At 42.7% G+C, this 15109-nt stretch overlaps 1 protein-coding gene across 4 annotated transcripts in view; it reads left to right on the top strand.

Moving 5' to 3' along the window:
* LOC106583570 (paxillin) overlaps positions 1-15109 on the top strand; it is a 54863-nt gene that overhangs the window by 29933 nt on the left and 9821 nt on the right. Inside the window, exons 1-6 of one of the 4 annotated variants that reach the window (XM_014167926.3) lie at positions 3116-3325; positions 5023-5213; positions 5469-5554; positions 5658-5788; positions 5983-6184; positions 6390-6528. In XM_014167926.3, coding sequence (XP_014023401.1) covers positions 5692-5788; positions 5983-6184; positions 6390-6528 — 438 coding nt within the window. In that variant the 5' untranslated portion in view covers positions 3116-3325; positions 5023-5213; positions 5469-5554; positions 5658-5691. Of the gene's footprint in view, positions 1-3115; positions 3359-3426; positions 3969-5022; positions 5214-5468; positions 5555-5657; positions 5789-5982; positions 6185-6389; positions 6529-15109 lie in introns of those variants that run through there. The other 3 variants (XM_014167925.3, XM_045705482.2, XM_014167924.3) reach the window with 3 other exon arrangements.

Here is a 15109-nt window from a genome sequence, read left to right as displayed (position 1 = left end):
TCGGTTAGGATGGTGTTCTTTGGCTTGCAAGCCTCCCCCTTTTTCCTCCAAACATAACGATGGTCATTATTGCCAAATAGTTATATTTTTGTTTCATCAGACCCGAGGACATTTCTCCAAAGAGTACGATCTTTGTTCCCATGTGCAATTACAACCGTAGTCTGGCTTTTTTTATGGCGGTTTTGGAGCAGTGGCTTCTTCCTTGCTGAGCGACCTTTCAGGTTATGTCGATATAGGACTCGTTTTACTGTGGATATAGATACTTTTGTACCTGTTCCCTCCACCATCATCACAAGGTCCTTTGCTGTTGTTCTGGGATTGATTTGTACTTTTCACACCAAAGTACGTTCATCTCTCGGAGACAGAACGCGTCTCCTTCCTGAGCGGTATGACAGCTGCATGGTCCCATGGTGTTTATACTTGCGTACTATTGTTTGTACAGATGAACGTGGTACCTTCAGGCATTTGGAAATTGCTCCCAAGGATGAACCAGACTTGTGGAGGTCTACAATTTTTTTTCTGAGGTCTTGGCTGATTTATTTTGATTTTTCCCATGATGTCAAGCAAAGAGGCACTGAGTTTGAAGGTAGGCCTTGACATACATCCACAGGTACACCTCCAATTGACTGAAATTATGTCAATTAGCCTATCAAAAGCTTCTAAAGCCATGACATCGTTTTCTGGAATTTTCCAAGCTGTTTAAAGGCACAGTCAACTTAGTGTATGTAAACTTCTGACCCACTGAAATTGTGATGCAGTGAAATAATCTGTCTGTAAACAATTAATGGAAAAAATTACTTGTCATGCACAAAGTAGATGTCCTAACCGACTTGCCAAAACTATAGTTTGTTAACAAGAAATTTGTGGAGTGGTTGAAAAATGTGTTTTAATGACTCCAACCTAAGTGTATGTAAACTTCCAACTTCAACTGTAGATATTCATTTTTTACATTTACATTTTAGTCATTTAGCAGACGCTCTTATCCAGAGCGACTTACAGTAGTGAATGCATACATTTCATTTTCATTTCATGCATTTTTTTTGTACTGGCCCCCCGTGGGAATCGAACCCACAACCCTGGCGTTGCACACACCATGCTGGCGTTGCAAACACCATGCTCTACCAACTGAGCCACAGGAAGGCTATTCCATAAGAAATCTGCCGTTTCCAGCTACAATAGGCATTTACAACATGAACAATGTCTACACTGTATTTCTGATCAATCTGATATTATTTTAATGGACAAAAAATGTGCCTTTCTTTCAAAAACAAGGACATTTCTAAGTGACCCCAAACTTTTGAACGGTAGTGTATGTTGAACTGGAACAAAGTGATCAGTTTCTGTCTAAATAAGATAGATGGGCTAAGGTATCTGTGATACTCTGCCTCAACAGTCTGAGTATGACTAGAACTCCATTCCTATTCTATTTAGAGTTTAGAGAAATGTATTGAATTGGAAATTAGCTATTATCATGCTGGTTAATGCGATGCATGTCTGTTGAATTTGGGAAAATCCACCATCACTCAGCCCGGCCCTACCTACTGAGCCAGTCCGAATCCGCTACTGTGTTGCGGCCATGGCATACTGCATACTTTTTACTAAATGGTACATGCTAAATAGTATGCAAAGAAGAGTGCTTAGTGTACAGTTTAAGTATGTAGTATGGTTATTCGGACACAGCCTCTCCCTCATTCAGGGTACTTTTTAACTTCTACTGCAGTTTCCTCCTGACCGCTGGATGGCCTAGTAACAGGCAAGAGTGCACAGTCCTTGGCCAAGTTCCAATATGCACACTAGCACACCCCTTAGAATGCATTCCCAATATGTTGCTTCATTCTGAATGAAATTTGAGTTTGGATATTAGAACAGAACATGTGAATGGCTGGCTATGAGCTGATGTGTCATGGCATGTTCCTGTGTGGCTCTGTTGGTAGAGCATGGCGCTTGCAACTGATTGGATTCCCATGGAGGACCAGTATAGAAAAAGTATGAATGTATGCACTCACTACAGTAAGTTGCTCTGGAAAAGAGCATCTGCTAAATTACTAAAATGTCATATGTTCCCCTCAGCCCTTTGGCACAGAGGACTAACACACTTTTGTAGGCCTCCACACGAATGCTTAGATCTACAACAAGAAATGTCAAAACCCCAGCCTCCTTAGTGCACAACCTGTTGCAATCTGTTTCCTTCATGTTCTGAGCCCTTGGAACTACCAGAAATAATTACTGGAGGCTGGTCTTGGTCTAAAGACTCTCTATTCTACGTCTTTGCTTGTAGGTGTACTAGTACATAACCTTCCCCACAAAAACCTTGTTGAAACCCCTTCTGCTGGAAATCAAGCGTAAATGGATCTTTGAGCATTTCTGTTGCCCAGAATGAAGGCTGACTTTTTGGATGCTGAGGTTTTTTACTTTCCCTCACCCTTTGGGCAGTTGGTTGGTTGTTAGGCTATATATTTCCCCTTAAAGGGAGTATCTGGCTGTAGGAGAATAAACACCCGGCTCTGCTGTATCCAGAATCAAATCCACTGGGATGTTTACAGTGTCTTGGAGTCGGTCAGCAAACCTCTCTGCTTCGGTAACCCTGTCATCATCCAGCATGCTAATGATGCTAACGCCAACTCTAGCCAAATTGGATCCAGTGCCCAGCCCAGCTGTCACCATTGTCTGTCTTTGGCATCCATGATTCCTTGGGCCATGGGATACTCTCTATCTCAGCCACTCCATACCGATGAGGGAGTGTATCATGATGTTAAATGACCTGGTCATGATGTTTAAATGACCTGGTCACCGAACTCAAGTACACTTGGAATGAACCTTGAGACCGACAGAACAGCAGCCCGTGTGAAGGAAGGGTTAATTTAATTACCACTCACACCACTCCCTCTGTAGGCATGGTACTCAGAGACCATATCATTCTTTTCTACCCATTCTCTCCCTCCCTCTTTCACAACTTTCCTTCCATCACTGCCACAACTTTTTTCATGTTTTTCTCAGGCTTTCTTGTAATGCGCCGTCGAGTTGGCTCTAATTGCATAGTTTGTAAACCGTTCTTTGCGGCAGTCGTGTGAGTGTGAACAGACTCTTACCTCAGCCTTCAGAGAGCCAAGAAGGCTGAAACTTCAAATTGGCATAGCTAGGGGTAAACCTAATCCTCCCGCTGCCACCAAAAGTGACGCCTCCTCTCCTGCCCTTTCCTCCCTCCCCTCTCTCTCATTACCAGTCTCTGGTGTTAAGGGTGGCAGTTCCTGCCTGTCAGCCAGTGGGTTTGGGTTGCTCTCTTCCTCCCAGTCTTCCTTTGCATTCCTCTCTTCGTCCTCCCTGGGTGTGTATGTGCTAGTCTTCTTTATCGCCTCGGGTATGTTGTTTCCACTAATGTTTCTCTTGTGGTTTCCTTTTATTTCTCACCTATTGTCATCAGTTATGTTTAGTGTGACCTTGTATTGTTGACTTCTTGAAATGTAGGTGCATACATATGTCGTTCACAGTTCATTTATGGGTTGCGCTTGTTTGTTCTGTTTATTGTTGATGACTGAGGTAAAGTCCAGTGGAGAGTAGAGTAGGGAACTTGTTCGTAGTGCAGAAGATGGTCAGTTTCACACACTTGTGAAATCAGAGGCAACTGCTTAAGAGAAGTAGCCTCGGTATAAGGAACATGGGTGTGTAACGTTATGGTGGTTCATACAGATTTAGTGTGGATGATGTCACCTTGCTCATTCTCTTCTTGCCCCCCAACTGGGTGGCTAACTGGCTAGCCATTTTGTTTACCTGGATAGAATGACTGCATTTTATAGTGTGAAGTTGTGGTTGGGTGTGTCTTATGGGATGAACATGATCTAGACTGACCACTTCTTCTATCAAGGTGGAAAGCAACAATTGGTTGGCAGTGAGCGATTACAACCTTACCAGAGAAAGCTGTGGTAGACGACCTACTTAAAGGGATTTTAAGGATTTCTAATTAGGAAAATGTAGATAACATTTACTAATAGTGTATATATGTGGTAACAGTGCAGATGATTCAGTGAAGTGGATTACTACCCTGCTGCTCCTCCTAAGATGTCTAAATGTTGCTCACATCTGGCTGTGTTTGGACATGTTGGGAAAGTGCCGGAACATCAAGCTGTCAAGTGTACTTATTGATGACTAGGAGGAGGATGATGATGATGATGATGATGATGATGATGACGGGATCACAGGTCATACCAATATAAAATAATCCTGCACAACAAAATCATTTGAAACTACAGTAGACTAGTGGCAGGCTTGTCGTTCGTTATTGATTGATGAGAGGTCTAGGAATAACCTACTTTTTTAATATAAAACTTCTCCTTGAGAGATGCAATCAAATAAGTGTAGGGTTAAAGTTGATTTTGGGGATCTTCTGAAGACTCCCACCATTGATTATGTTATTAATTTGCTTACGTGCCATTGTACTTATGCTCACTGTATAGCTGAATATTGAGGCCTCTGTCTGTGTCTCTCTCTCTGCCAAAACCCGCAGCCCCGCGTCGGTGAGAAAAGGGACTGAGGGTGATAGCGAGACACAGAGAGACAGCGTCTGTTTTTCTCTGAAACAAGGGCAGATTTGCATGCCGCTGAGACAGGTTCTCAGAAACCTTGTGTTAAGAATAATTTGTTATTTTAGCTGCACATGGAAGGTTTGACATGGGGATCTCAGGTATATAAGATCCTGTCTTTCTTTTGTCCGGGGCAGAACTCAGGAGAGACATCAGTTGTATGTTTGATCTTTGCCTTCTGTCTACAGCTGTATTTTGATTTAAATTGTTATGATTTATAAGTGCACATTTTGAGTATTTCTTAAGTAAATAACAGAGCCCAGAAAAGTGGAACCAACATAACCCAAGGTGATTTCCCAATGTTTGGTGTTGTCAATCTTGTCAGGGATTTTCTGTTTACACCAGGTCAACTTTTGAAAACTTTGCTTTTGATTTATAAGGCCGGATACATCAGTCTACCAGGATAGGAATTAATATTAAAAGGGTCTTACTCTTATGTTCCTAGATGCATTGCTGGCGGACTTGGAGTCGACGACCTCCCACATCTCCAAGCGGCCAGTGTTTCTGCCGGACGAGACACCCTACTCTTTCCCCACGGGAGGACAGGCCCCTCCCCCTGTACCACCACCTCCCTCTGCTGAGGCCCTGAATGGAACCTTGCTTGACCCCCTAGATTCCACCCCCTTGTCCACACAGGTACATACATACATGCATACATACATACATACATGCATACATGCATACATGCATGCATACATATTTGTGTTCCCATACACACACACAAGGCTGGTGTGGATTCAGGCTTTTGCTCAAGTTGGTAACCGATCTGATTCAACTAATAAAATCTTGAAGACTGAGCAAAAGCCTGTGCCCACATGACACCCTCTCACCCATTTACCACTTTACCTAGAACACTACTACACTTCTAAATATGTACCTGTCCTTTCTTAGTCCTACAGCCCTGCACAGAAAAGCTTGTGGTCCAGGGACAGCAGTAGCCCCCCCTTACCACGAAGCGAAGAGGACCACGTCTACAGGTAATAATGATCATAATAAACAATACACTTCATGTAGCGACACATGACAAAATGAACATCAGATGTCTGTTACTGATGTTTGTCTGTCTGTTGGTTCCTGCAGCTTCCCCAACAAACAGAAGAGTACGGAGGCTGCAATGAGCTCCTCCCTGGGCTGCAACCTGTCCGAACTGGACCGGCTGCTTCTGGAGCTCAACGCTGTGCAGCACAACACACCCTCCTTCCCCACTGAGGGTACGCTACACCATTATCTGTGCATTCCAAATGACACCCTATTTCCTATATAGTGCACTGCTTTTGACCAGGGCCCACATGTAGAAAACCCTATTTGGTACATAAAAGCATTTAACAGTTACGGTCTCTTGACCATTGCCGTTGTTGAAACTTGCCAATATGAAAATATATATTTTTCTCCTCCTGTGTTGCAGAAGAGTCAGCTCCGCCCCTCCCTTCCAGCAGCACCACCCATTATGTGCAGGCGAACGGGGTTTCTGGGGCAGGCAAGTTGCCTCGCCCCACCATGGAGAAGCCAAAACGCAGCGTGGCCACCAGGCCACCAGTCATAGAAGACGTGCGCCCCAGCGCCAAGAGCCTCCTTGATGAGCAAGAAAGTTCTGTGCCCTCTCCCATGTAAGGATTAGGGCTGGTCCAAAATGTTGCTATTCCCATAAATTGGGGGACAATTGACTGCAAAGCAATGGCACTGCACCTCAAGTTCCTGAAGACAGTTTAATCTTACTCACAGATTGTGCTATGTCCTGTGTGTTTTTCATGTTTGACTTTGGTCATTTAACGCTCATCATTATGACCTAATGTTTGTTTGTTTGATCTCTAGCCCCACCCCATTGGTGGTAGAGAAGTTGGGGGAGGAGGAGACTCCCTCCCAGCTGCAGGCCAGAATCTCAGCCTCCTCCGCCACGCGGGAGCTTGACGAGCTCATGGCCTCGCTGTCCGACTTCAAAGTCCAGAGCAACGTAAGTTTTACAGAAAGATTGTTACGAGGGTGGGTGGATGAGAAGGAGACCGGTGAGTGCTACTCTTCCTGGGGTTCACATTAAACATTACATAATACAGAACATCAATAGACAATAACAGCTCAAGGAGAGAACTACATACATTTTCAAACAGCACACAGCCTACATATCAATACATACACACAAAATATCGAGGGTGGATGGATGAGGGGGGTGGGTGTCAGGGTGGGTGGGGTGATAGATGATAAAAAGCACTATGCCGGTACAGATTAGGTGAAGTAAGTTGGGGTGAAATGTGAATTCAAGTAAATATATAGATTAGAAACCAGGTGGTGGAAAGTCAACTCTGAGGTGAATGTGTTGCTTTCAAAAGGTAGGTTGAAGATTTATTTTTAGCATTGATGTGTGGGTTCTTCACACAGGTAGAATCCTGTGGCCTAGAATGTAATGTACATTGAGTCGGGCATTTACTACCATTTGCCTTATCGATCCCACAATACAACAAGTTATTTACTCTAACCAGGTTTCATAACTTTTTATGCGAGTAAAGTATATATTTTTTTAATGACAGGCCTGATGGGAACTGCTAATTTGTCTGTAAACTTTCCAAATGTCGACAAAACAAAATACGGTTGACAAAGTGGAATCTTTTTGTGTCTGTAAAATGTATAATGCGAGAAATGGTGGTGGAAACATGATGCTATTCTATCAATATCAAAGTAAAGTGCATTCAGAAAGTATTCAGACCCCTTGACTTTTCCACATTTTGTTACATTACAGCCTTATTCTATAATAGATTGATGAGGGAAAAAACTATTTAATCTACACATAGTACCCCATAATGACAAAGCAAAAACAAAAAAAAATGTTTTGCTAGTGTATTTAAAACATCACATTTTATAAAACTATTCAGACTCTTTACTTGGTAATTTGTTGAAGCACCTTTGGCAGGGATTATAGCCTCAAGTCTTGGGTATGATGCTACAAGGTTGGCACAACTGTATTTGGGGAGTTTCTCCCATTCTTCTCTGCAGATCCTCTCAACCTCTTTCGGGTTGGATGGGGAGCATCGCTGCACAGCTATTTTCAGGTCTCTCCAGAGATGTTCGATCGGTTCAAGTCCGGGCTCTGGCTGGGCCACTCAAGGACATTCAGAGACTTGTCCCGAAGCCACTTCTGCATTGTCTTGGTTGTGTGCTTAGGGCCGTTGTCCTGTTGGAAGGTGAACCTTCGCCCCAGTCTGAGAACCTGCTCCAGAGCACTCAGAACTTCATCAAGGATCTCTGTACTTTTCTCCGTTCATCTTTCCCTCGATCCTGACTAGTCTCCCAGTCCCTGCTGCTGAAAAACATCCCCACAGGATGACGCTGCCACCACCATGCTTCACCATAGGGATGGTGCCAGGTTTCCTCCAGACGTGACGCTTGGCATTCAGGCCAAAGAGTTCAATCTTGCTTTCATCAGACCAGACAATCTTGTTTCTCATGGTTAAAGTCCTTTAGGTGTCGTTTGGCAAACTCCAAGGGGCTGTCATGTGCCTTTTACTGAGGAGTGGCTTCCGTCTGGTCACTCTACCATAAAGGCCTGAATGGTGGCGCGCTGCAGAGATGGTTGTCCTTCTGGAAGGTTCTCCCATCTACACAGAGGATCTCTGGAGCGCTGACCATTGGGTTCTTGGTGACCTCCCTGACCAAGGCCTTTCTCTTCCAATTGCTCAGTTTGGCCGGGCGGCCAGCTCTAGGAAAAGTCTTGGTGGTTCCACACTTCTTCCAGTTAAGAATGATGGAGGCCACTGTGTTTTTAGTGACCTTCAATGCTGCAGACATTTTTTGGTACCCTTCCCCAGATCTGTGCTTCGACACAATCCTGTCTCGGAGCTCTACGGACAATTCCTTTGACCTCATGGCTTGGTTTTTGCTCTGACATGCACTGGCAACTGTGCGCCTTTCCAAATCATGTCCAATCAATTTAATTTACCACAGGTGGACTCCAATCAAGTCGTAGAAACATCACAAGGATGATCAATGGAAACAGGATGCACCTGACCTTAATGTCTCATAGCAAAGGGTCTGAATACTTATGTAAATAAGGTATTTCTGTGTTTTTATTTTTAATACCTTTGCAAAAATGTCTCAACCTGTTTTCACTTTATGGGGTATTGTGTGTAGACTGAGGAAAAACATTTAATACATTTTATAATAAGGCTATAACGTAACAAAATGTGGAAGAAGTCGAGGCCTGAATACTTTCTGAATGCACTGTACATTTGGAGTCACGTGATGATATTCATGTAGTCCTCCCACTATGACTCAGGAAATCATGCAGTTTATTGCTACTGATGAGTTATGAACTTCACAGGGTGGTGAAAGTGCACAAATGAGCTTGATGCTCCTTTATAATAAATATTGAGGGTCTTCTCCTGGTGACATGATTGACCCTTGACTGCCGTTTGACAACAACAAAAATTGCGCTCTTATCTATAATAATCTCATGTAGGCTAGCCTACCCACACTGACCAGAGTGGGCACATGTGCTATTTAACGAACCGTTTTTGACCTAACCTGTCAGAGTTGAAAATGTGATGGAAATGCATTTGAACTTTTAGGTTTTATTCGTTACTTGAAATCTTAAGCGGAAAGGTACCTTTTTTTTTTTTTTTGCACCACGTCATCACATTGCTTTTTATCCACAACAAGTCAGTTTGGTGGAAACACGACTGGTGGGAAAATATGCAGATTTTAGAATATTTGCATGAAAACATGTCCCCAATTTGGATGGAAACATAGCTACTGTGAGGAATGTGAATTATTGTTATATTCATCACTGATTATATTATGTCACTTTTCACAAGGATTTAAAGAAATGGTCATGATTGATTTGACATGATCCATGTCTTTCCATGTCTACCGCTTTTCAAACCATTTGCAATTTTTTTCCCCTCCCTGTCTCCTATTATTGTCTTCTATCTCCAGTCTTGTTCTCAATTGTCTGTCGATATGGAACCTCTCCTGCTCAGTCAAGGATCAGAACCCCCCTCCATAGAGACGGTCTGCTACCCCAGTAGTTTTAACCAGATACCCAACTGTGGATCTGCAGCTGGAGCCCCTCAGTGACACGTTCCCCTCCTGTAACCCTGTTCCTTTAGAACTCCACATAGATGAAGATGCCTGCTCTGCCTCTCCCCTCTCCACCCCCCCCCCCCTCTCAGCTGCTTCAGCCTCTGTTGTGTTGGCCTTGTCCCAGAGTCTCCAGTACACCCAGATCCACACACAGCTGGTAGGAGAAACTGATCCCAGCGTGAGAACTACACTGACCTCCCACATAGTCCTTCACTGTGGTCTCTACCACTACAAGCCATACGTAGTCAAATAACCCCAATCCTCCTTTTGCTCCAGTTGAAAAGTCCTGCAATGGATGCAAAAACCAGCAAGACACGTAATCCAGTAATTTTTTCCAATACCCCTAGTCCCATTACTGTTGCTAAGATGCCTAGTCCTATAACTGTTATTTATTTTATTTAACCTTTATTTAACTAGACAAGTCAGTTAAGAACAAATTCTTATTTACAATGACGGCCTACCCTGCAGGGACGGGGGCTGGGATTAAAAATAAAACAAATAAACAAAATATAAATATAGGACAAAATACACAACACAACATAAAGATAGACATCTGTTTGACCCCGTCAACGTTCCCAGGAACCGCCGACGCCACGCTGGACCTCTCCCTGAACCAGCCTTTGGCCGTGGAGAGGCTGTCCGTGTCGGGCCAAGTACGACGCTCTCTTCGAGGGCTTTTTTATCAGATTGCTCATTCTAGCCTGGTGGAATCGGGCTGATCGCTACGTTGGCCATTCTTTTTCAATTCACTTATCAGTATGGAATTTCTCATAATTGAAACTGTTTTGAGTCTGTAATGAGGGGCATTATTCAAAATGAGAGAAAAATGTGCTATTTTGGATTAGAGGTCGACCGATTAATCGGAATGGCCGATTAATTAGGGCCGATTTCAAGTTTTCATAACAATCGGTAATCTGTATTTTTGGCCACCGATTTGCCAAATTTTTTAAAACTTTTAAAAAAAAATGTTAGACTTTTTTTTTTTTTTATATATATTTTTTATTTTTAATATTTTTTATTTATTTTTATTTTTGTAAAATATTTTCTTTTTTTTCATATATTTTTTCGATTTTTTTAAAATTATTTTCTTTTTTTTTCTTTACACCTTTATTTAACTAGGCAAGTCAGATTAAGAACACATTCTTATTTTCAATGATGGCCTAGGAACGGGGGTTAACTGCCTTGTTCAGGGGGGATTCGTTTTTGCAACTTTCCGGTTACTAGTCCAACGCTCTAACCACCTTCCTAACATTGCACTCCACAAGGAGTGACTACTTGTTACGCGAGGGCAGCAAGAAGCCAAGGTAAGTTGCTAGCTAGCATTAAACTTATCTTATAAAAAACGATCAATCTTAACAATCACTAGTTAACTACACATGGTTGATGATATTACTAGTTTATCTAACGTGTCCTGCTTTGCATATAATCGATGCGGTGCCTGTTAATTTCTCATTGAATCACAGCCAACTTTGACAAACGGGTATTGATTTAACAAGCGCATTTGCGAAAAAAGCACTGTCGTTGCACCAATGTACCTAACCATAAACATCAATGCTTTTCTTTAAAACCAATACCCAAGTATATATTTTTAAACCTGCATATTTAGTTAATATTGCCTGCTAACATGAAATTGTCACTTATCTTGCGTTCATTGCACGCAGTCAGGGTATATGCAACAGTTTGGGCCGCCTGGCTCGTTGCGAACTAATTTGCCCAAATTTTACGTAATTATGACATAACATTGAAGGTTGTGCAATGTAACAGGAATATTTAGACTTAGGGATGCCACCCGTTAGATAAAATCCGGAACGGTTCCGTATTTCACTGAAAGAAAATAAACGTTTTGTTTTTGAGATATTAGTTTCCAGATTCGACCATATTAATGACCAAAGGCTCGTATTTCTGTGTGTTTATTATATTATAATTAAGTCTATGATTTGATATTTGATAGAGCAGTCTGACTGAGCGATGATAGGCAGCAGCAGGCTAGTAAGCATTCATTCAAACAGCACTTTTGTGCGTTTTGCCAGCAGCTCTTCGCTGTGCTTCGAGCTGTTTATGACTTCAAGCTGGGTGGGTATAATTTGTGGAACGTTCCAACAGGAATCTATTCCAAAAACTTCGTAAATAACAAGGTTGCCAAAAAACAACGCATACAAAGTTGTATAGCGGCAGAATAAGATACCGGGTAGGGAGTGGTCTATTTCATTGCGTTTTTCACTCATCACGTTTATTCCGAAAGAAGTCTGTCCTCACTCTGGTTACCTATGGACAAACAATAAGAATTAGCTACGTGGTGAGTTGATGCCTATTCGGCAGCTAGTTAGCTAGGTTTGTATTTGTTGCTACTTAGTATGCGTTGTTGGTTGGCAACCTTTTACTTTACGTTTTTGGAACAGGTTCCTGTTTGAACGTTCCACAAATTATACCCACCCCTTCAAGCCTATCAACCCCCAAGATTAGGCTAGTGTAATTGATGTGAAATGGCTATCTAGTTAGCCGGGTGCGCGCTAATAGCGTTTCAAACGTCACTCGTTCTGAGACTTGGAATAGTTGTTCCCCTTGCTCTGCATGGGTAACGCTGCTTCGAGGGTGGCTGTTGTCGATGTGTTCCTGGTTCGAGCCCAGGTAGGAGCGAGGAGAGGGACGGAAGCTATACTGTTACACTGGCAATACTAAAGTGCCTATAAGAACATCCAATAGTCAAAGGTATATGAAATACAAATCGTATAGAGAGAAATAGTCCTATAATAACTACAACCTAAAACTTCTTACCTGGGAATATTGAAGACTCGTGTTAAAAGGAACCACCAGCTTTCATATGTTCCCATGTTCTGAGCAAGGCACTTAAACGTTAGCTTTCTTACATGGCACATATTGCACTTTTACTTTCTTCTCCAACACTTTGTTTTGCATTACCTAAACCAAATGTTTCATTATTTATTTGAGGCTAAATTGATTTTATTGATGTATTATATTAAGTTAAAATAAGTGTTCATTCAGTATTGTTGTAATTGTCATTATTACAAATAAATACATGCAAAAGAAATCGGCCGATTATTCGGTATCGGCTTTTTTTTGTGGTCCTCCAATAATCGGTATCGGCGTTGAAAAATCATAATCGGTCGACCTCTAATTTGGATCACCAATCAGAGGACGGCTTTATTCAAAGCACAGTATTTGACCATGTGGGCTATTGTCCTAAACCCACCCACTGTTTCTGAAATGATGCTGATTGGTCCGTCCATCTTCTGGCTTATTCAAAACGCCATCAATTGGATTTAGCCAGACTGATAAGTGAAGTGAAATAGAATGGTGAAAGCCATGATCAGGCTTGTTCCACAATCATTCATGTTCCATCTAGCTTTGTAACAGTATGTCATTGTGCTGTTTTCAAATTGAAGTGATTGAGATGGGCTCTTATTTTGGGAGAGCAGCTCACGTGAACACATGAGGACACCAGAAGAGGCTGGTGGGAGGAGTTATAGGAGAATGGGCTCATTGTAATGGCTGGAATGGAATACATAGAAGTGTATCAAACACATGGAAAGCACATGTTTGACTCTGTATTTATTCCATTCCAGCCATTACAATGAGCTCGTCCTCCTATAGCTCCTCCCACCAGCCTCCACTGGAGGACATATAAGAACATAATATAGATTATTTGTATGTGTGTGTATGTTTGTGTATATGTGTGTATGGCAGGCAGGCATCTGGTTAAAGTTGTATCTTCTTGCTTTACCTGAAGTGATGCAAGTAAAGCGGAGAATGTTCACTTGTGAACTGCTCAAGGATAGAAGTCAGCGCAAAAGTCAAGAGGGTTCACTGCCTACCATGGTCCATGTTGAAATCTCCGCTCTGCATTGTTTACGGCTATATTGCATGTCTCAACTTGCATTTATGACTGTGTGCATAGCTTTGTGGGGATTTGCTTGAGCTTGTCACTTTAACAATCAAGGTTGACGCAAACCTTCACTGCACAGCTGTGTGTAGCTTGCCACCTCCTGTGTAAATATGCTGGATTATACACTATTTATAGAAAAGTATGTGGACACCCCTTCAATTAGTGGATTCGGCTATTTCAGCCACAACCATTGCTGGCAGGTGTATAACGTTGAGCACCTAGCCATGCAATCTCCATAGACAAACATTGGCAGTAGAATGGCCTTACTGAAGAGCTCAGTGACTTTGAAGGTGGCATCGTCATCAGTTCGTCAGATTTTTGCCCTGCTAGAGCTGCCCCGGTCAACTGTAAGTGCTGTTATTGCGAAGTGGAAACGTCTAGGCTCAGCTGCGAAATGGTACGCCACACAAGCTCACAGAATGGAACCGCTGAAGCGTGTAATGCGTAAAAATCATCTGTCCTCGGTTGCAACACTCACTACCGAGTTTCAAACTGCCTCTGGAAGCAACGTTAACACAAGAACTGTTCGTTGGGAGCTTCATGAAATGGGTTTCCATGGCTGAGCAGCTGCACACAAGCCTGAGATCACCATGCGCAATGCCAAGCGTCAGCTAGAGTGGTGTAAATCTCGCCGCCATTGGACTCTGGAGCAGTGAAATTAGTTCTCTGGAGTGATGAATCACGCTTCACCATCTGGCAGTCCAACGGACGAATCTGGGTTTGGCAGATGCCAGAAAAACGCTACCTGCCAGAATGCATATTGCCAACTGTAACGTTTGGTGGAGGAGGAGTAATGGTATGGGGCTGTTTCATGGTTTGGCTATGCCCCTTAGTTCTAGTGAAGGGAAATCTTAACGCTACAGCATACAATGATATTCTAGACAATTCTGGGCTTCCAACATTGTGGCAACAGTTTGGGGAAGGCCCTTTCCTGTTTCAACATGACAATTTCCCCATGCACAGTCCAGTCCATACAGAAATGGTTTAATCGCCCACATCAGTGCCCGACCTCACTAATGCTCTTGTGGCTGAATGGAAGCACGTCCCTGCAGCAATGTTCCAACATCTAGTGGAAAGCTAAGAGTGGAGGCTGTTATAGCAGCAAATGGGGGACCTACTCCATATTTATGCCCATTATTTTTAAATTAGATGTTCGTCAAGCAGGTGTCTACATACTTTTGGTCATGTAGTGTATCTATCCTAGTATATAATATATGCCATTTAGCAGAGAATGTCCTGTTAGAGGACCTCAAGTGATTTTCTGAAGACTTGCCTCTTTCCTTGATTCGAGTCATTGTGCGAGAATTCAATCCAGAACTCAATCTCACTTGGGGTAATGAATCACCATACATGTACACAAACAGATTTGGTGTAAATGGAGAATAAGAGAGGACCTAGTACCGCTTCTTCCAGGTGGTGTGGAGAAGGTCTGTATCTGCACCCTGTGGTCTCACTACTGGTGTCACTACACTTAGGTACTTGATCCTCTTGTTTCCCTTGTACACACACAAACACATTATCTGTGCACATGTTTGGATGGAGGTGGGACAAACCTAAA

The sequence above is a fragment of the Salmo salar genome, chromosome 22 (genome assembly GCF_965601325.2).
Source record: "Salmo salar chromosome 22, fSalSal1, whole genome shotgun sequence".
Classification (NCBI taxonomy): Eukaryota; Metazoa; Chordata; class Actinopteri; order Salmoniformes; family Salmonidae; genus Salmo; species Salmo salar.
This window is presented reverse-complemented; position numbering and strand designations above follow the sequence as displayed.